Source organism: Nyctibius grandis, chromosome 8 (genome assembly GCF_013368605.1).
Source record: "Nyctibius grandis isolate bNycGra1 chromosome 8, bNycGra1.pri, whole genome shotgun sequence".
Lineage (NCBI taxonomy): Eukaryota > Metazoa > Chordata > Aves > Nyctibiiformes > Nyctibiidae > Nyctibius > Nyctibius grandis.
Genome location: NC_090665.1, coordinates 40,711,982 through 40,734,966, shown reverse-complemented (window position 1 = coordinate 40,734,966; position 22,985 = coordinate 40,711,982). Strand labels below are relative to the sequence as shown.

The following is a 22,985-nucleotide window of genomic DNA, read 5'->3' as shown; positions in this document are numbered from 1 at the left end:
CTGGTTAGTTCCAAGAATAATTGTCTTCACTAGCAGAACATTATTTCTGATCACCAGAAAAATAATGTGATCAACTCCTTTCACATCTGTTCATTAAATGAAAAGGAAAAAAATAGGGCAAAATTTGTTTGAAAAGAAACAGGAAGCATATGCTTAATATCACTTAAAAAAACTCTAGCCATCATAAGGTTAACATCAAATCACAAATGCAAAACAGCCATTATTGTATTTACTCAAAAATTTTCTTTCCGTTTATTAGCTCTTTAGGTTTTCAATTGAAACATGCATTTTTTCAGGGTTCAATCTATGCTGGCACGTTGTCTTGATAAGCTTCTTTCATCAGATGCTGTTGTAAGAAAGGCTGTCTGAGTCCGCATTTGTTTACATTTATTAAAAATAGTTGTCATGTGTTTATATAGCTCCTTTGATCCAGAAAAATCCCCAAGCACTTTGTAAGTTGTGCTTAAAAGGGCTGCTTCCTCCACCCTGAACAGAAACCGTGTTGGAACCAAGACATGGCAGCAGATTAAAAATGCATAGAAATATCACCATAATTTGGTCGGTCCTCGCCCCCTCAGAGCACCATCAATTTTCGATCAGCTTCAGAACAGTTACTGGGACCATAAAGGTGGTTTGGACTTTGGGGGCAAAAAGTAGTGAAAAGACCGTCTTCCTAGAGATTGCATATTTTTCGTGCGCTTTCTTTTGCTTTGCAAATAAAGGAGCAGTGGTGCCTATTGCACAAAGCATAGGGCTGGCAATATCTCAGCTAGATCTACTGTTTCCAGCTTTGGGCATCTCACTCCAGAGAATACACAGATCAACTAGGCAGAGCCAGGGGAGAACAGAACTAAGGATGGAGGAGAGCACCTGAGGACTTGCAGAGAAAGGCAGAGGGAATTGTTTGCTTAAAAGACAGAAGGCTGAGGTGAAACATGGTTAAGTCTTCAAAACACATGAAAAGCTGCTGAGAAAAGGAAAGGGAATAAACCTGTCCATGGGGACAGGAGTAGTCACGAACTTGCGCTGTCGCAAGGAAGATTTGGTGAAACATTAGGCAGTAATTCTGGACGTCAGGAATGGTGAAATGCTGGAATAGATGTCTACAGAGACTCTGGAATTGCTGTCATTGTAGGGTTTTTTTGAGACTGGATTAGACATAAATGTCAGGAGGGGTTTAGATCTCATTCCTGTCTTTGGGACAGATGAGCCAGAAGGTCCGTCCTGGTCCTATCTTCTGTCATTCTGCTGTGGTGTCACATGTGGTCAGATGAGCCCTGCTTATATGGGTAAACCAAGTCACGCTAAAAATTAGTTTGTGAGCTCCTTGCAAAGTCCTCACAAGCTAAACGAGAACAGAAATTCCCCCAAAGGGTTGCATGTGTGTTTGTTGTATTTTTCAGTTTTGAAATGCTCCCAAATCATCAAGGTACTTCAGCATGCCCCCAGCGCAGAGGACTTGAATCATGTAATTGGAATCAGTAGGGTCTGTTCACAAAGCCTGTGCCTGGGGCCCCATTTTTTGGGAAAGTTTTACACGTTCTAATGATGGTAAGACAATGTATGACTAATGCACTGATTTGAAAAACTGCCCTATTATCTGATCAAAGGTACAAGCTCATGAATATACCGCAGGTCATTTGGCTAAAAGATACCTGGAGTCTTCCAAATTTTTAAAACAATCCCATACACAGAAGCAAAAAAATAGAGTTATGAACAGTGGAGCCAGTGGTTGCCTGTTCAGCACAGATCATGTGGAATGGTTTATTACAGACATTTTTATCAGGCACAAAAGACTCAAATACAGAATATCCTGGGCTGGCAAGAGAAGGCGTGATAATAATTTAGATTATTATCCCTCAGATCTGTGATTCGTTTTTATTATTCTCTATGTACATTTGAGGAATGATCAAAACCTCCCTGAGGACAATGGAAAGTTTCCAGTTGAGTTCAGGGGACCGTGCTGCTGCTTTCATCCTTAGGGAACATCTGAGGGTCAGTGAGATCCTATGTGCACATGCTAAACACGCTCAGAGGGAGTTTGGAGAAATCATCTGCTGGACAACTAGGGCACCTCTAAAATTAGGTTGTAATCTAACCTGGCTGTCTAGGGCCTCTCTGTAACCCCTAGGAAGAGAAAGACCTCAAGCAAGAGTCAGTACCCCCTAGAGACCTGCACTGGAGTGAGGTGGACCACCTTCTGGAGAGGTTTCTCTCCCCATTCACTACAGAAACAGCCCAGTTATGAACTTGGAGATGTTACAAGGAGTTTTATAGCATTTCATAAAAGGAATCATTCTCCTTAAATATCTTTAAGCCACCTTGGCAGTCGGCTAGCATGCTAGAAGTAAAGTTGCATTTAAGAAAATGTCTTACATGGATAAACTGTGATTCATTTGCTGTCAGCATGCTTTGTACACATTAACGGAAACGCGCTGTTCTACTCTTGTAAAGCACCTAAGGATTTTTTAAAAACAAACAACCCCACCTAACAGTATTTCTCTTAACAAGGAAGCCTTTATGGAAATCTAATGTCTTGAAAACAGAAAATGACCTTGCTGACTGAGGAGAAGAGTGGTCAAAAATACTCAGGTCTTTTGACAGGAAACCCTGGGATTTTAAGTAAACTGTAGGGGTTTTTTCCAAAAAAACTACCTGTTTTCACGGGGAGTAAAAAAATTAACAAAAAAACAACAAAACATCTCTGGCAGTTGACTAGAAAATAGAAACATCAAACAGAAACATAAAATGTTGATTTAAGGGTGCTTTAGGCATCCCTTAGATGTAGTTGGCTGATTAATAGGCTTGTGATTCTTTTACAGGTTCCCTGGCCAGCCTGTGTCCCCCATCAGACATCTCACACAATACACCCCTGAGGTGCAGAAAAACAGTTTGCACAAGGGACATTTTAACCTCACTGGAGGATCAAGCCCATAGAATGTGTCAGGAGCAGGATACACCGAAACTGCAAGTCTGAATGGCATTTTGGCAATGTTTTTTAAATTGCAGTTGAAAACCAGACCTTCCTTGCAGTTCAAAATTTAATTTAGAACTAAATTGTGTAGTTTTGTAAAGTGACAAACAGTAACCAAAAGATGAGTACAAGCACCCACCCATACTTACCTTAGGGAAAACTGGTACAGGGGAAAAACCCCAAAATAGTGATCCCACTGTCAGTGTTGCCATATCTGTGCACCACAGCATCACTCAACAGGATAAATGAGATCTGGATCAGGAGTTGGAGCATGACTGCATTTCTGTCGAATTACTCAGAGCATGTAGTACCTGGCTTTGTCAGAAGTAATTCACTGTGGGAAGGCCATTCATACTTGATGTTACGTATATTACAGGAGCTTGGATAGACAGTGACTAATCTGGTATCACTCTTGCCAGCACTAAATTAACCACTCAAAAAAGCTGGACAAATTTGAAACAGCAGCATTAGCTTATCCCAGATCAACTCTTTGTATTAAGTGACTGCAGCGGGTTTGATGCGATAGAGCAGAAGCTCTAAAGCTATGTGTCTTGTATCATCAGTTCAAGACATAAACCAACCACTCACCATGGGAATTTAGATAAGAGCTTTCTCCGGCAAGGCTTGATTTCAGAATTTTCTATTTACAGCAGTTTGTTCCTCTGGAACGAGCACCACTTCTCACTGTCAAAGACCTAATACTGGTTAGATGGATTATCTGCTCCCATGAAGCAATTCCCCTGTCTTTAATTCTAGACTGCCTTTTCTTTTTACTCTGATTCATTGGACATTAGTTAAGATCACTTCTAGTGACAGAACAACTATCCCACCGAGAAGATGTGATGACAGTGTAAAGGATGAGGGAAGAAATGAAATGAATTATCCCAAAACCCAGGGTGAAGTGTAATGTGCAGTGATTGTCTATTGGATTTGATGTTGACCCAAGCGTGTGTTAACCAGTGCCCTCTTCTGGGTGGACTCTGATCTTCTCACGGTTTGTGGTTGACTCAACACATTTGAAGCACCTGAGCTAAAAGCTATCTTGTTATTGCTTAGACAGAAAAAGACAAAAGCCTTCAGTGCTACTAAACTCTATTTCTATGCATGAATCTGGAGCAAGGTATTGTTCCTTTTAGCTTATATTATGCAAGATACAGCCTTTTTCTTCCAAGGTCAAGATCTCAGATACTGTAGCTGAATATTTATAGGACTGCATAGCTTCTTACCCTGTAAAAAAATTGATGGTCACTTTCAGTGCCTCCAAATCCCCTTTATGGAAGATTTTAAAAGTAACACAGAGAATCTGCAGGTATTAGTGTCACATCTGTTTTTCAGGGAAACTTGTCTTTTTTCTCCTTGCTCCACAGCAGAATGCCTTTGTTTTAAGTCCAGAGCATGCTCAGTTGTGTTGCTTTGTGACAACTGGTGGATTATGGACCATCCAATAATGGATGCAGTGGAAGCATTTTATGAAATGGAGATTACAACTTCAAACTTCCAAATCAATTGTAAATGGACCTTTTTGACCTTCAGTGTCATGGGAATTGTGATGAATTCCAACCTGCCCATTCAAATCAAAGTACTAACTCAAGCTATAATCAATAAGCAATCACACCGCTGGTGAGGCAAATCCACAGACAGGGAAACTTCACAGAGCCTGGTTTTGGCATTGTGATTTGATCCAGAATGTCTTAAAGCCAGGAAAAGAAATGAATCTGCTTTGTCTCCTGTGCTTAAGGTTATCAGATGTGTAAGGGGATCCTAGGAAATTCTTTATGGCTTGTGAAACAGGAGAAGGACGTGTTTTGTAGCCCCTCCTGGACTTAGTATCAAGTCCATGGTAGGTAAGGCATGTCTTTGAGACATGAGAAATTTTGAGACCTTCAGTGGCAAGAAGGTGCTTAAGAATATAAGAATGGTGTCATCCTAAGTCAGCACATAGATACATCTATCACAGTCTCTCATGCTGGCCAACAGTGTATGCCTGAAAAAATGAGTGCAATAAACTAGATGTATCAAGAGTGATCCTTCCTTCGGTTATATTCTACCAGCGGCCAGAAGCTGAGGGACATCCCGAATCAGAGATGTTCCCAGACCATCACACTTACCAGCCCCTGGGTATCTCCCCACATGTCTAATGTGTGCAAATAATAATAATAATTGTGATTGTCATTGTTACTACCATGCAGGGTAACAGCTCACAGACTAGAGATAAGGATTCTCCTGTTTAATTTCCTCTCTTGTGTTTTCTTTTAGCACCACCACATTGCCTTCCTATATCAGGATAACCAATGGCTACATCACAGTCAAACCTCCCATTTGGATTTCAAACCGGCTGGATCAGAGACCGCGTTCAGATCACCCATCTCAGCCTCAGCCTACAAGCTCAGCTTCAGCCAGCATTTTATGGCCGTCAATAACTTCTTCTCTCTGCATGGCCGTAGCTTCTTTTCTCCTGAATCTACTGCAGCCTTCCTGACCACATTAGTATTATGTGCAATCCCTTGGAATAGAGAAGAGAGCTAATTTATGAACGAATTGGAGGTTATGACAACAACGATTACAAACTGGACCTTCTCAGTGAATCAGTAGTGCCTTCTAGCTGATTTTTGTCTCTTTGCCCAGATACATTTTGAAACTCTAAAGCTTTATTGTAACACTGACTTACATCTTCTTTTTGTAGAAGGATCTTTATTTCCCATAGTGCTATGGGGTTTTGTAAAATATACATGTTCATATAAAGAAAAAAAAAAAGAAAAAGAAAAAATGTATTTATTCAACTGGTAAACTTATTTTTTCTTGTTGTACATGTTAATAACATCCCTATTAATCAGTAGTGATGGTGAAACAGATAAATTAATATTTTCTATATTTGTTTTCTAACTGACAACTCTGCAAATGTCTGAACTGACACCAAATGAATGGTTTCTTTGTTTCTTTAACCCTTACTTTTTACCAGAAACTGTCCAATAAGTACATATCTGCTGAACTTCTTTATTTTACTTTTTTTTAATCTCATTAACATAGCTTACACTGAATAAAGCAGATCCTGCTCTCTGTGGCCTATGCCCACTACAAAAAATAGGTGCATTCTTAACTCAAGTTAGCTGCTACAACCTAAAATCCAAGCTATTTTTATATGACTTAGTAAGCCATTAGTCAAGATACCCCTCTAAGTTCCCCTGTTGTGTTTAACTCAACTATTTAATTTCTTTAGAAATTACCAATTTCCCTCTTCGCCCTGGGATTAATTCATTAGCTAATGCAAATTAAGACACCTTTTCCTTAATAAAAAATTGCTTTTGAAGTCTGAATTAATTCCACTGGAATTATTTTCTTCTCTCCCTCATCTTATATAAACACAAGCCTACAACCTTTCCCAGCATAAATCAGAACAGAACTTTGTCCATAGGGTATAAGGATGTAGTATCCTACTAATCTATAGAACTTCTTTGTACAAGTTGTATTAATGCAGATGGACAACCTGGAGGGCAACAGACATCTACAAATTCCTCTGCATCTTGCTATTATGATGCTTAGAGCTAGTATCTCCATGCTGAATTATAACCTGGCAAAATCTATTCAAGACCGCAGGAACCAAATTAACCCGTGTCATGGAGACATACAGAATGTTCCTCTGTTTATAGACTATGGTACCTCTGTTAACTTAGATGGAAAAGTTACACCACCTCACACTCACTGAAAAACTTGCTCCCTCTCCAAGCAACTACTTCTCATGAATGCAATGGACAACATCTATGGGGAAAAAAAAAAAGGTCTATCTTAAAAACTATTATGTTTAATAAGGCACGTTGATTTTTTCCCCATAACAAAACATGATGAAAAATCTCTTTGGATACAATAGTTTCAATCAGAAAATTAATTTGGCTGAAATAGTGTTTTTCGTTCTAAGTCATCTACAAACCAAAAATCCAAAAATATGTGATGAAACCATCTTAGTTAAAAAAGAAGACTCAAAAACCAGAAAAATACAATGCAGACTTTTCTTTATGAAAAAGCAGTGCTTTTTCACCTTGAAAAAAAGATCGGGTTATAATGATGATTATAATACAACAATAGTGATAAAAGTTTGACTGAAAACAGTCATATCACTTTCCCACCAGCCCTACAGCATGGTCTCAGGACTAGAGAGATGATTCCATGCAATCTTAAAGTCACTGCAGTGAGAGACAGTTTAGGATTCACGGTTTGTTTGTCATTGTACCAGTTGATTCAGGAAAGTAGGTTAGGAAATAATTAGACTACAAAAGGCACATAGTTTTGTTTGAAACCACGATGAAATACTGAGCTTTTCCGTTGTGCATCCCAGCCTATTGCCTTGCAAAGGCCAGGGAGACTACAGATAACTTCTTCTTGACTTACTGCACACTGTAACCTCCAGCCTTTGCTCTACTCTTGACAGAAAGTTGTGTAGTTTTGTGGCCAGTTTAAGTGGGTACAGCGGACTGTGCTATAAGCTACCCCTGTTTTTTCCAAGCACAACATTTGATAAGGCTGAATGGAAAATTTTGAGCTTTGGCCCAAATGTGAGCTTCAAGCACGCCCTGTGCATACTTTTATATTGTGTATTTTGGCTAGCAGAAGATTAGAGATGTTAGTTTTGGACAGAAGCCACTCACCTTGCATAATATTTATTGCACGGGGCTGGATATTGGAAACGTATTTTGAGAACTTTCATTTTAGTTTTATTTGAGCTATTACCCTAGAAATGCCTTCATTTGAATATAATGGCTTAACGGACCTTCAAACTCAACCTTAATGCATTTTAAAAGATGATTGGTTCTCCTGCTGTATTCGAGACAGAGATCAGAACTGAATTATAATGCATTATTCACAAAAATGGAACTGGAAATAAGGTAGGCAAATCTTAAGGGTGATGATAAGTTACATAGTAAAAGTGAACAGCCAACAGACCAAAACCCATTGAATTTTATTTGTTGTAATTTGATCGAATCCAGAAATGATTCTGTGGTACCATCCCAGAAATAATTCCAGGTATTGGAAAACTTACAATATAAATAGACAAGACCACATAAAGATAAGGGAGAGAGAAAAAGAGCAGAAAGCAGAAACAACTTGCCCAAGACCATAAGGAAAACCATCGATAGGACCAAGACTATAAATCACAGTTCTACAGTTTCCCAACATTTGGCTTTTTCTCCATAAGCCTCTGGGGCTTATTTGAATATTAGGAGCACACAGATACCTCCATGCTCGCAGCTGTCATTACGTCGCACAGAATAGTCGCTCCATTTGGTCCACTGATGACTTTTTTTTTTTTCTGAATCACTCCTCCCCTAGTCAGTAATGTTCAATATTCATTAGGTCAGATATCACAGTATGTAAATAGTTTGGCTATCAAGGTATGTTTTGACATATTTGCGTTTCCTAGCATTTGGTCCGTAATTCCCATGAAATGAATGAACGTTATGGAGCTCACTGCATTTCCCTTGTGCTGGCGCCCTGCGTTTGTCATGCTGCAGTGCAGGTGGCAAAGCAAGGTGTCTCCTGGCTTTGGGGTCCACACTCTTGGCTTCTGCCAGCTAAAAGCATCTAGCTCACTCAGTCATCCGAGCTTCCTCTGGTTAGGGGAGAAGACACAACTTATAATAAATAGAAGATTAAGTAGCTTCCCATAGGTTCTAGCTCAGGAACCCCACATGGGTGGCTTCAGCACAGGTTGCTAACCAAACATTTCTTTTATTCTATTTCCTGACCCTAAGGTACAACTTAGGGTAACCTTTTTTCAATACATGGCATGTAAGCATAGCAATACTAGAAAATGAGACCCTCACTGTGATTGATAAAATGGATTGTTTATTAATCAGCTACAGCAGCCCAGTATTAATCAAAATACACTAATACTGGTTAGCACAGATCTATGCACATCCATTGCATTGGATCGTGATTATATTCACCATGAGCTTAAAAAGTGTGCATCAGATTTGATATATGCTCTTCAAGTAACACGAACTACCAGCTTCATGGGACTTCAGTTTTCTCTGTGGGTTCCTCAGAAAACTAGGGATCGACTGCTTTCTTCTGAAGGAAAGTTCAGATTCCCATGTATTCACAAGATTCCAGGAGCAGGAGATTTAACAAAAATATTCATGCCCACAATGTATAATAGCAAACAACCGTGATATCATTTACCTCTGGGAAACACAATCAGGAGAGTCACGCAATGATGTCTAGCAATCAAGGACATGAATTAGGATGAGTCCAAAGCTGAATGTTTGTGTGATTCATCTTTTCAACGCAGCTACAACTGACACCAATACAATTCACATTATATGTAACTGTAACATTGTAAACAAATGCTAATTATCTGCCAAGCTCTTGCCCTGGTGGAATAAATATCCCATACCACCAGCAATAGATTTAACTTCCACTCTTTTGTTGTTTTAATGCTTTTCTTGCCTATGTTTAACTAAGGATGCTATATTAACATGCATTGCCACTTGGAGAACCAGCTAGTAGGCTGGGACAGAAGGTATTTTATATTTTATGACCGATGTGCTTTCTCTGCGATCCCTCGGGCTGTTGAATAATGCAATACCTCTTCTGGCAATAAATGATGAACATGATTTATGATAACTATGCTTCATACAGGTGTCAAAATCTGCTTTGTTGAATTTCCCTTCCCATTCCTCCCAGATCCACTGTAATTTAGGAACACCCAAGGTACGGAGTTGTATATTTATCTAAGTTCTTCAATATACAATTGTGGAGAGGGAGAGCGATGGAAAGAGGGAGAACTTAATCTATGTTTAGTGCATTGATTAGTCGAATGATATGACCCAGTCATTACCATATACCACTGCTAGGGAGGAATTTCCCATCATGTATTTATGTTAGAGAAACCAAAGTGCCAAAGTTATTATCTCAGCATAAATGTTATCATTCCAAACTTTGCTTAGTACTATAAGATATTTCTATACTATATCCAAAAAGCATATGGGCTTGTCATATCTCTGAAGTGATCGATGGTCCATGGCATATGCTAGAGTTCAGCTTCAATTTAAGCTTGTTTCAGCTTAACTGAAGCCAAAAGATAATTGCCTAATTTTGAGGGGAAGGGGGTGTGTGTGTATGTGTCTGTGTGTGTGTGTGTGTGTGTGTGTGTGTGTCTGTGCACACATGTATGTTTTGTGTGTTGTGTGTGTTTTGTCCCAACCCAACTGCAACCTTTCCTGTGACTAGCTTTTCAGGAGGCACCTTAATCTAGCTAAAGGCAGAGAGGTCTTTCCAATACGTAGTCAATACTTTCCTTCTACAGGAATGATTAACCATCCTGCAGAGTCATGCTCACACTGAATTTTAACTTGCATGTTTGTCAGTTTTCAATTCAAATGTATTTCAAATATTTTTTCCTGTTCCGCCTCCTGCTTTTGTGAACTGTTTTGAAGAGTGTAATAAAAAGATGCTTTCTAATATTATTTTGTCAAAATATTTTTGTAGCATAATATATTAATAAAATGTTATTATAAATCCATAGCACAAGAATCTCATTTGTCTAGGTTCTTTTCTTTGCACTAAAATCTAGGGAATCACTGAAAAAGGGGAACATTCAGTTTGTAGAGCTTATGTGCACTGCTTTCCTTTTGCCCAAGACATGGGATGGAGGAAATCATACTCTGGGGAAGGTTCCTCACAAAATGTTGTTGTTTTGTCAAGTCCATTCCTGCAGCAATTTGGAGAATATCTCTATGTACCTATTGGTGAGAAATTGCTGTTCTGGGGTGTAACAAGTCAGTCTGGATCAGCCTCAGCCTCTGATCCATGTCACTTGAAAGAAGCCACTGGGTTAACCTGATGGCATGTTTGAGTGGAGCTTGGGGAGAGGGAAAGGCTCCAAACGGCAGATATAGGACCTGGGAGGTGAGCTTGCCTCTATCATATCAAATGCTCAGCAGGGAAACACAAAAAAAAAGAAAAAAAAGCACCACCCACACCAAAAAAAACAAAAACCTCCACAAAGGCCTATTTGGGGGGATGTGGAGGGGTGGAGTACTGCAGGAACAGGGGTCTTAAAGGAACATTGAACCTGAATTCTGCAGGAAAAACTCTGGTATATGGATGAGACTGAGGCAGAGGGAGAGGTTTGGGTTGTCTCATTCTTACAGTGGCTCATTTGCACACTGCCCAGGTTAGTGCATCGTGAGTCCCACAGCCTTTGGGCCAGACACGGTGGCACGTGGAACCACAGCTGGAGTATCGCGTGGACAGGCAGAAAGTGCTCTGCGGGGCTGACAGTGACGTTGCCAACCCAGCAAGGCTTAACGCCAGTAGCCAACTCTGTGCCACAAACTGATTCACCTTCCCATCCCTGGCAGCAAGGAACAGACTGGAAAACGCCCTGGCAACCTCTGGAGGATCATACTTTCTGCAGAGTCACTGGAACTTTGTCAGCCTGAGTGAAAGCAGAACCAAGCTCTTCCCTTTTAACGACTCCCTCCCCTCACTCCTAAACCCATTTGCCTGGATACTCATGGTTGTAAAACAACATTGCAAGCCATGGAGCTACACCAGCGACATTAGTTACTGTCAGTGCTGTTAGTCCTCAAGCATTGCCCCTGGGAAGCACAGAATCAGCTCTCACAAGGGGCAGCAGAGCTGGACAGCAAGTCCTTATGCTCAGACTAGATGGGTGGAAAAACCCAGATGAAGCCCCTGCCTTCACTCCTGGTGGGAGTGGGAAGCACTTTTTCCAGTGCAAACGGTTGGTGTCCTTTGAACCGCTGTTGTTGCTGCTGGCAACTAAAATAACCCTGGAACTATATGTCTCCATTGGGGACGGAGCAGAAGCTACCTCTCTGCACCAAGATACAGAGACACAGAGATTTACTCATTTTTCTTGGCATATTCGTCTTTCTTGCATCCAAATCCTGCCTTGTAGCTGACATTGCAGACTTCTTGCTGATCGCAGCATCATTGTTTGCTTCTTAATTATGTGCTAAATCATTTGCTCTTTAACACACTATTTTGAGAGGACTCCACCAGCAAAGCTGTTCTAGAAATATCTACCATAGCAAATGCAGTGGGAGGTATAAACACTTGAGCTGGTTTGCACTGAGTTAGACATGGCACAGGAAGGAAATGCTGTTGCAACATAGAGGGGAACCTCTCTAAAAACATAGTTAAAAAAGAGCCCATCTATTGAAAAACCAACCAGACAGCGGAAGCTGCTTGCCATCTCCTTTGGACTCGCAGCCAGTCTATAGAGTCCATGTGGTCCGGCCATGGTGTTAACCCTACGCCCACGCTCCCTGCCCTGACCAGTCTTGCATTGCCAGCTCTCCCTGGCCCTGGCCAGTCCAGGTTTGCCAAGTCCTTTTGCTCTTGAGGGTTCCGTTCAGCCACAGGTCTGAAAACGATACAAACCTTGAGCCAGCAGACCCAGGTACTGGCTCAGTGGGGCCGTTTGCTTAAGCTTCTCCTTCCCTTGACCTCTCTCTGTACTCCTAGACTGTAATTGCAGCTTTTCACTCTAACTTAGGATTTTCCTGTTTATAGATCTGCACTGGAAAGAGGGGAAGCTGTGATGAGAAAAGTTCAGGGCAGAAGATCGGGTTTCTTGTGGAATAGCTTAGTGCCTCCGTAGCCATCCAGCAGCCTATCTCCTCTTTGGATCAGCGCGTTCCAGTTCCCAAACCGCCTGAGTGCCACCCACAAGGGCTCCCCACGCTGAGTGCGTTGGAAGGAGTATTTGGCTAAATGAAGCCTCTGGGTAGTCTCCCTGTTTCAGTCTGCTTAGTGGTTTCCAGTTGTTTCAGCTTGTGACCTAGCATTTTCCACTGAGAATGCAGACCCCTGCCTGTATTTGTAACGTACATAACACCTTTTCTCAGTCTATTGCAAACTGTAGGATTAGGCCAGGGATCCCCAAGGGCCTGTGAACAAGAGGCAGATGTCCCTGAGTGGAGTTTTGCGCCATTGTCCTGCACCTATCTTTGGTCCAGGCTAAGGATGGATGGCTTCTGCAGAGCAGCTCAGTGCAGAAGTACCCAGCTGCAGTCTGCTGCCATGTTTGTTTATTTATTTATTAATTTATTAATTTATTTTTATTTTAACCAGTTTGAGCTTAAATTAAAATGCAGAGTGTTGTTGTTCCTCTCTTCCTGATGAGCATTTAAATGCAGCAAAAATACTCAGGAGACCTTTTGCCTTTGGGTGGGGAGGGCATCATTTTCTAGTGGAGAACTCTAGGCATAAAAAGCCTGTGTGTCTTCCTCTTTTGGCAAGTCTCATTTTTAAATTTTTTTTAAGCATGTTGTGCTGTGAGCAACAAACCTAATGAAGGCTTTCAGGGTTTTTCAGCATGTCTCTTGCCTTCACCCCACTGCAGATTTGCCAGTATTTATTAACGATTGAACTTATTATCTCTCTCTGAGCAGAGGTACTAGTCAAGCTTCCCTGTTATCTATTGCCTGCTGCCTGTTCTCATGAAAATCCTTGGAATTACTATATTTGAGACCTCCAACCCCATGTGAGCAGTTCCAAAAATTGCTAGCCAAGGGGCAGTTCCAGCACACTATGATCACATAACCATCATCGTTTTAGAAATGAGGCTACAGTATGACTTACAGACAAATGTATTTGAGGCAACACATCTGAAGGAAAACACATCATTGCTTGTGCACTTAATCACCACTGAGTCAGGGCAGAGCTGTTCCTGCTGCACCCGATTTGTGGAGGGACTGAACATGTCACACCAAGCTGGGGGAAAGATGGAGTTTAGCTTAACGTTATGGCAGTCTGTGCTCCAGACTCATCCCAGAGATGTGCCCATCTAACACAATCACACAAAGGAGCTCCACAGCATCTCCAGGGGCTCGACTGGAGCAGAGGGAGAAATATATTAAAAGATCAGGGCCCAGTTGGATGTACAGTTGGAGCCAGAAGAACTCAAAAATCACAGGGCATGTCCAAAGACAAAAAATAACCAGACACCCACAAGTCTACTGCCAGTAATGGAAACGATAGTAATGGAAAAAATAGTATGTGTTTAGATTACTAAATAGCTGGATGGTGGGAATATGATAACTTAATTTCACTAGGGTCTTAAAATATAAAACACTGAAATGTTATTAAGCTTTACAAATTCTGTATTAGTTTTTTAAAAATACAGTTTCTCCCACTACAAAGAAGAGCTTTTTAATATCTCCTTGTACATTTAGTGAGTGAATTTCAGGTACCGAGTTTTGGAGGGGCAGACAGTAACAGCAGTGCAAACATGCACAGGATGGGGAAAAGCAGGTGCCTGGCAGCCACATGTGCTACACCTATAGAGCCCATGCCAGCTCATACACCTAATGATGCTCTTTGTGTCAGCACAAGAACGTCTCAAGAGCACTGCTGTGTGACGTTGTCCTGGTTTTGTGGGGATAAAATTTATAAAATCACTTTTCTGTTATATTTTGTTTCAGTTTGTGGCCAGCCATGGTGATCAAGGCCATTAGCAGTGAAAGCCAGGGCAGCTGCCCCAGGCTGGCTCACAGGTGTGTTCTGTAACACTAATGTCAGGGTCACTATAAATGGGAAAGCTGCTGGGGAGGGGTGGGTGCTCTTTTTGCTCTGATCTCTTCTCACTTCCCTCTTTCTCCTTCTTCTCAACAATTGATATTCTTGGAGTGACTTGCCAGCGCTCTGTGGGCTAAGTATAATTTTGTGTGCTTTGTATTACTATTGATATTGGTTTTCTTATTTTATTAGATCTGTTTAAATTTTAACCCATGAGTCTCCCTCCTTTTCCTGATTCCCTTTCTCAGTTGGGGAAAGGACACTGGGTGATAGAACAACTGCTTATTGTTTAGCCCTGCATGCGGGCTAAAGGAAGACAGAGGTTCAAGTGCCAGGACTTCAGGATGATGGGACAGACCTCAAGGCCAGCATCCTGGCGTTGCCACCATACTATTGCAGTTGTAAAAAAAAGCAGTCAGGACTCAAAATCCCAACAGGGACATCTTTGAGTTAACCTGTGCCTACGTAACAGTCTGTATACCTAACAAATCATTCTGCCCTCTTCATAGGTTGAACACCTGTTAAACCACACTACGTGTGCAACTTTGGTGAGAGTTTGAGCCAACATCCAGTTAAAAGCCTTCCACTGACTGCCCTGGGCTTTGCATTGTCCTGAACACCTGAGTCATTTGAGCAGCAGATCCCAGTCCTGCAATTTCAAAGACCTCGCTCCACAGCATGCCAGCACGTCATTAGGTTAGGTTGCACCTTTGGGTGCAAGCCATCATCCGAAGCACTGCGCTTCATTCCATTTTCCACATTTAACAAGGTTACAGTTAAAACGGCAGAACAAATTACACAGAGACAGACCTCCATCAAGCTGATTTTCAGAGGAATGATAACAATAATAACCGTGACAGTGAGTTCATACTAACAGCCCTCATTCACACCTGGAGCTCCCTGCCTTCTTGGAATGAAATGCAGTTTGAACAAAGGGACCAAGATAATGTGAGAAAACATCAACAACAGGCAGATAGAGGCAAAGCAAATAAAAGACAGATGTAGGAGAGAAAGTGAGAGCTTTCTGCTTTGATTTGCACAGGTCCCATATCTTTATTGTCCTAAGGAATATCAGATTGTTGTCCTAATGATATCAGTTCTCCAGTCCTCTTATGTGACTTATGATGCACCTTTTCTTTCTTCATATGAACGCCATTGGTTTTAATTACAATGTGATGGATACACAGCCCCAGCTAGCCCTATGATGTGGCTGAATTATTTGAACAGCAGTGCAGTAGGGCCTTTTTTCTTTCCAGAGATCTCTGCAGCTGTTTGTCTTGGCAAGGGCAGATTTGTCCCCAGCTTCATCCTGTGTGAACTCCTTTCCACCCACTCAAGTTAGCCTGAGCATTCACCTCATTTTTAATGGGACCATTATTATAATCTATTTTGCACTGGCAAAAATAATTCTCAGAAGGGGAAGAGACAGAAACTCACACCTACCCATCTTTCTCGAACAAGCTGTCTTCATCCAAACTGTAGAAAGCCAGCACTTCGAGGAATGTGCCAAGAATTGTTTTTCTCTTAGCAATGTTCCAGACCAAAAGTGGACACAGAGTCTGCGATATCATCTCTCAACCAAAAGGATCCTCTTGAAGACACGTTAGTTCAGATAACATGTGCACTGCAAACACAGTGGTGGTGGTTGTGTGGTTGTACAATGGACAATGCTGATTGTGTTCTCTGGCTGTGCATGGGCCAAGCAGGATCCAACCCACACAATGACTTTATGCTGCTGCTGCCTTTTCCTCCAAGGGAAATGCAAGCAGTTCTGAAGAGCCAAACATGTTTTACTGGTCCTATTTGTGGCAATGTGCATTGAGTCTGACCTGCCACTACTGAGTCCATGAGGGAGGGCAGATGTAGACACCTCTCTATGCAGAGCCTTGGGCTAGAGATAAGGCTTGGTTCCCCATCTCTGCAGGTTTAATGACACACCAACACCTGGGTCTTTCCCTGTGGCTGAACAGGCCTGTAAAAATACACGTGAAATGAGATCATGATGCATGTGGAAAGAATAAAATTCTGAGACCTGATTGGTTTCTCTTCAACATACTCACCTTAACTTTCCTTGAAACCTCAACCTTCCTGGGCCATCTTTATCCAAAATGCATTAACACTAAGGCAGGGGGAAAAAAGGCTAAAGTATTGGTGTTAATGGAAGACTCAGACATGAAGACAAAAGTGTTACCAGGTTTGGAGCCTCTGTAGCCAGCTGCCAGAAACAGGCTCTGCTTGAAAGGAAAGTACCTATATCTCAGCATGCGGTCAAGAGGAATAATAAAACTCTAGTCATTCAGAGGCAGGGAAGAGGAGAAAAACACTCATAAATGTGCTGGTTTATGTTTCTCTTGAACTTTCAAAATAATTTTGCTCTCCTGACCAGATATTAGTCACAGAGCCAAATGATACCATATCTGGGAAAAAAGTTGGATGCATGGGAAATGATCTTTGCGGAGGAGAGGAGGAAGAGAGCGGACACGTGCTTCTCTGTGTGCCTTCTCTCTTCTCTGAGCCTGAATGAACAAATGAAAGAGCTGGGGAAAAGTGTTTGAGTCCAACCTAAAGCCAGTGGGGGGCTTTCCATTGCTGTCTGGTGGGTTCGGGGAGCTGACCTCACCGCTCCGCAGTCTCCTAGGGTTCCCGCTCTGCAAGAAGCTTGATTTCTCCCAGAGGCCCCAGTGAAAAGGTTTACAACACATTTTTCCAGACTCAAAATGAAAAAAAAAATCTAAGGGACTAATGAAAGTATGCTCATAAATGCCACTCTTTGGGAAAGGCTAGTGCTTGCTATGGTTTTCAAAATAAAACTCCAGTTCCTCCGAGTACTTCTGAAGCACTGAGTGAGACTTCACAACACCCAGAGGTGTCAGGTAAGGAAACAACCTCAGCCCCATCTTAATAAGGTGGGAAAATGAGGTGGACAGTGGATTTTATGACATGCCTGAAATCACAAGGGACAGCTATGGGAGCAGGATTCAAAAGGCAGCCCTTCCTCTATGGTACACTGTTCTCAGAAGCATGGCTCATTTATTTCAGTTAATACAGCTTTATAAGGGCTCCCCTGCCTCCTTTTTTTGGCACAAATTACTGCAAAGACAGTGAATTAAAAGCACCAAAAGGCATCATTTTCATTTAGTGTTTAAAGAGACCTTTTCCATAAAAGCAGAATATGTGAAATTTGCCCAAAAGAGTAAACTTAGAAATAACGTAAAGGATTAGAACAAAAAAAAGAAATGTCCTAAAAATCTTTTCTTGGACAAGGTTAACCTGACAGTTCAGCTCTGGAGTGGTCTTTCTGTGTAATACCAGTCAAGTGGTTCAACCAGGGACTGGTTCCTGTCACAACGTTCACTCAAGTGTTGCAGGATTACGGGTTTCTCCAACCACATGAGATGAAATTCTTTAAAAAGCATAAAACTAATGCACGTAGTGCAGTGCCTCCTCATTTTCTCTCTTCAAAAACATGCAAGGTGGGATTCAGTTCATGTACCATGCACTGTCTGAAAGCTGTCACCCAAGCTTGCTTCCTTCAGTGGTGCCACACAGACTGACTCTTCCCTTAGAGAAGTATGTCTAGCTTATGTGACTTGTTGTCAGCTATTTTAACAGATGCTGTTGTGCTTGGTCCCAGCCAGCTTCTGCCCTGAGAATGCAGTTAGATGTGTAATGTTTGCAAAGGCATTTCACTTTGTCTCCTATGAAGGCTGACCAACTTCAAAATCATTTAAAAAAAAAAATAAAACCAAAACTCAACAATGGCTGACTCATATTCAATGTTTGTGTAGCTCCACTGCTTGCTGTGACCATGTAAAATCTCTCTGATGTGGCAGGGATGTGTTACATTGGAATTTGCCAGGCAAGCTAGGAATTGGACAAGGTGCAAAAGGAGCTGTAATCTTCACCTAAAACACTTCCACTGCAAGATCTGCCCAGAGCTTGATCATATCAAAACTTACCATTTCCTAGAATTAGAGCCCACCATCATCATCCACATAACGTATTTTGGTCAGCATTGCAGGACTGAGTGATGCTGAGACATTCAGTGAATGTCCCTAACCTTGGCTGAAACTTTTATTAAATGTATATCTATATCAGGTAAACTCAAAATGGTCCACTATGAGACAGAAACATGTAGCTTTTAACTTTGGCTTGGAATGACTTCTTCTTACAATGAGCTTTCATACAATGAGTTCAGAATGAAAAAAAAAGCAACATGGTTTGGCTTTGTACAAAATAAATAACCTTACGTGAAACAACCAGACTTTCAATTTTTTAAAAAATTTTTTAAGTGCCAAAATAATACTACATCTGTCATTGATAAACAGCAGAAATGTTTAAATGTCAATGAATGGAAAAAAAAAATGAACATTTCTACTCTAGATGAAAATGTTGCTTACACTGTTGATATTATAGTTTCATTGTTGACTTGCACCTCCCCTCTCTCCTAGCAGCATCATTCCCTGTTCATCCTAGTTTTGAGGCCGGGAATTGGATTTTGCTTAGCTTTTGTATGGGTCTCTGTAACTAGTGCCTTTTCAGTACTCCTTCCTTCGGAGCTTATAAAGCCTGTTATTAAGAATAATTGCTAATGGATGGGCTCTATCCAAATCAAACTTCTTGTAATCCTCCCATATTTCAGACTGTTGAAGACCTCAACTCAATTCTCTCTCTTAGCAAACGTTGCCTTGAATGCAGTCACTGTGTGCAGCAAAATGTCATTGCAATGTGATAATTTGATGATGATGATGCCGAAGTACTAGGCTGCATGAAGTAATAATCTTCGGTTAAACCATAATCACAGCACTGGAAACCATTGATTAATCATGGAAACTTCATATTCACTGTGGTCTTCTGTGCTGTTCCAAGATATTATGAGAAATGACCATAAGCAGGCTGACAGGAATGTATTTATGCTGTTATTCACATCTTGTGGCACACACACCACATGCCAGAGGTCATCGGCTTGTGGCTTGTTTTGAAAAACAGGGTTCATGAGTAAGACCGAGTGTTTGAAGATGAAGTGTGCAGCCCTCTTTTCTCTTTATTGGGAGAAATGAGGCACCACCTCCAGCTTCATTTAAATAAATTGTGTTCTCTTTTACCCATGATTTCTTCCATGACAGTAGTCTGAAGTCACACTTAGAGCATCACGTTGGTTGAAATTAGAAGGTGTGGCCAACATGTGCTACAGGTACCAAAAAGATTGCCTGACTTGTGCAAAGGCAGCCCAGGTACCAGCCTCTCATGAGAAAATGAAGCCTGGTGTGGCACCAGTGGGTGTTGAGCTGCAATGGGGATCTACAAGCTGTAGGAGATCTAAATGTCTTGTTTTACTCTGAGGTCTCTATGCATTGGGACTGAGCTTTTTGGGAAGCTGTGCAAAGGTCTATGGATGGCCACACTGTCTTGCTGTCCCCATTACAGTTGCTCAGCCCATGCCATGGCTAACAAACAGTGGCAAGGCAAGAGCCCTGGGCTGGCAGCAGTAGGGAAATAGCAGAAACCTCACCCTAAATTCCCTAAATGCACAGGTGCAGAGGTTTGAGGGTTGCACGCTTGTGTTGAAGCAATGTTCTGAAATCCATGGAATGGTCAAATGGGCCAGTTCTTCCCACCTTGAAAGTGACCACTAAGCAGTGGGGGTGAGTCCAGGTCTGGTCTGTCTCTGCTGACCACAGGGCAGCACAGGCAGGCAACATCCACGCTGCACCAGCTTTCAGACACTGACATGTTGTGGACCTGAAACCCATCCCCAGGCATGCTCTGAAGCAGCATTTCACCTGGTCATTCCTCCTCATGCTTCTCTAAAAACAAATGCACAAGACCAGCTCAGCACTGAAAAGGCAGCACAGTGAACTGCCTCTTGCTTGGGTGGTTGTTGAACAGCTGTTTCAGCTATGACATAACTGCTTTTAAACTTCAAAAGAAATATCTTTCTGAGTTCAAAAACATACGGATTGTTTCATAAAAAAGCAAGGGCGAGATGTTAGCAGGCCATGTAGCGAGTAGTGGACACAGTGGAATTGCAGAGTACACATAACATCCTGTCAGCCTCGTCTTCTGCTCAGCTTTCACTCCTTAGGGGTCCAGTTCTGCAATTTTTTTCTCAAGCAATAACCTCATCCATGCCAACAGGGTCTGCTATTTCATCTGCTGCTAGCCACGCTGGAATGTGTTTGCTTTGGTAGTGATTGTGTGCTTTGCTGGTGGGCTCAAAGGATGATAAAAGCTAGTGCCCGGCTCTGAGAAGTAGTTTCTGTTGAGGTGAATGAACTCATGAGTAAAAGATTCCTTTAAAAAGCTGGGTCTTTTGCAAAACCAATGTGGGTTAGACCTTTTGTGGGGTAAGTGGAGTTGAAGCACGACCAGACACAGCTCGACTCTGTTTCATGCTACCTGCTGCCCCGGTGAAAATTTTCTGATGCCAGTTGGGACAGGCTGAGAGTGTGCAAAGATCATTGAGACTGGGCTTGGAGGCCTGGAAGTCTTACAAAGCACAGAGGATGCCTGTCTTGTTCAGACAGTTTTGCCATGGCAGGTCACACAGATGCTCTGTGCCACTGGAGCTGCACCTGAACTTCTGACAAAAAATGATAGAAATGTTTTGCTGCAAAACCTCATTTTTGTCTTACTGATATATGCAAGGAGGAGGGAAGAGATCTTTATCAAAAACAAACAAACTAACAAACAGATTCCTGTCTGGAGCTACATCATCAGCCTGCCAGATCCCGAGTTTTTCTGTTTCACTGCCGCGGGAATCCTTCCGTTTCCGTTAATGATGACAGAAAATTTCATCTTGCAAACAGCTCTCTGAATTAAATGTCTGCCCTTGAATTAACTCATTGATGCTGGCAGACAGAACACGGCAATGGAAGAGAGGTAGGAGAAAAAAAGAGGAGGTGCTATGTTTAAAAACAAATGAAAAGTCTCTCAACTGCCAAAACCACAGTCAGTGGAGGGACGTGGTGGTGGTTCCAGACTGTGGCAATGAAAAGCAATGATCGTTCAGTTGTTTTGGGGGAAGGGAAACACACTCCAGCAACATCATTACCCTATTAGTCCTAGCGATGCTGCTGTGGAGAAGGAGCACTCTTGTGAATGTGTGAAATGAGATGAGCTCCTGACATGATGGACAGCAAACTTGGTAGGGTGTGGTGGAGGTGAGGACCACCAGTCCTGGTGAGTTCTTCCTACTGAGTTCAAGGGGCTGAAGGTATCTCAGGTGTCTGGGGATCTGCTGTTTCACTTCTACCCTGTGGACCAGCTCCCCAGGGAGCAGTAGGTGGTCCCGTCTTTCATCCCAAAGACACTGGGAATCACAAAACAGATAGTGCAATCTGCTGAGTATAAATTGTTGCAGCTTAAACCAAGAACCGGTGGTGCCAGTATGTATTGAATACTTAACGTGTAATATCTTTGTGTGAGGAAACATGTTAGTGACTAAGAGAGCTTGAGAGAAGACTGTGACATGAGTCATCTCAGCCCCTGTTGAAATCCTCATGCTGGCACCCATCAGCTCTCGGATTTTTAAGGGCAGACTCATGAGCTAGGCATCTAGTGCTCCACTATGAGATGAGCAAGTGAAGAAAACCTCACACAAGCAACACAGCTTTCAGGAACTGTGCCATTTCAAAAACATACTGGGAAATATTTCCACATCACTGAAAGCATTTGCTTAGGAGTCTTGCACTGGATCCATAGTTGCTGTCAGGTATTGCCATTCCAAAAGAAATTTAAGTAGTCCTCAGTTAAACCACCCTGCTTCTAAATTAAGGGTTACATTGTGCAGCTCTGTTCCATAGACTAAATATCCTCACATAAATGCATTCTGGCATCAGAGATTTGCGTAGGTGGGTGGTTTGGAAAGGAACTCATGCTAAGTCCGGAGCAGTAGATTGTGTGAAGAGCTATCCCAGACACACATTGTCCTTTGCAAAAATAATAGAGAATTGATGATTCTCCACCCCAAAACCACAGCGTTCCTCAAGCTTAATTCCAGAGGGCAGCCCAAGTGCTGTTCTTTCAGCATGTGTTGCTCAAAGGCAGGTCAAGAACTGCTGCGGTGCAGGGCTGTGGCACAGGGGCATGAGAGGTGTTGCCCCAGGGGCTGCCAGGTAATTTGGATCCTTGAGGCACAAAGTGAGTGGTGGGAGCTGATGGGGACAGCAAAGCACACGGATCCCCAGCACAGGTAATAAGGTTGAATCCCCAGTGCGTTGCCCTGCAGGTAGCCTTTAACCTCTGCATCTCTCATTTTTCACTTGCACTATAGTAGTGCAAACTGCAGCAGCACTCAGACAGCAGATAGCAGTGTCTGCATTCCCACATGCTCGAGTGTAGCACCGAGGCTGGAGCAGGTCAGACACAGACGTGATCTGTGCCATGGCCTGTGACATGTTATTTATCCTTTTGGCTATCAGTGATCGGTATGATATTAATTTTCCCTATAAAAGGTGTGCTTTGT

General features: G+C 42.1%; 1 protein-coding gene across 1 annotated transcript in view; it reads left to right on the top strand.

The window, feature by feature from the left end:
* TRABD2B (TraB domain containing 2B) overlaps positions 1–5,563 on the top strand; it is a 298,824-nt gene extending 293,261 nt beyond the window's left edge. Inside the window, exon 7 of the mRNA XM_068406852.1 lies at positions 5,231–5,563. Within this exon, the coding sequence (XP_068262953.1) occupies positions 5,231–5,453 (223 nt within the window). The 3' untranslated portion in view covers positions 5,454–5,563. The remainder of the gene's footprint in view (positions 1–5,230) is intronic.
* The last annotated feature ends 17,422 nt before the right edge of the window (positions 5,564–22,985 follow it).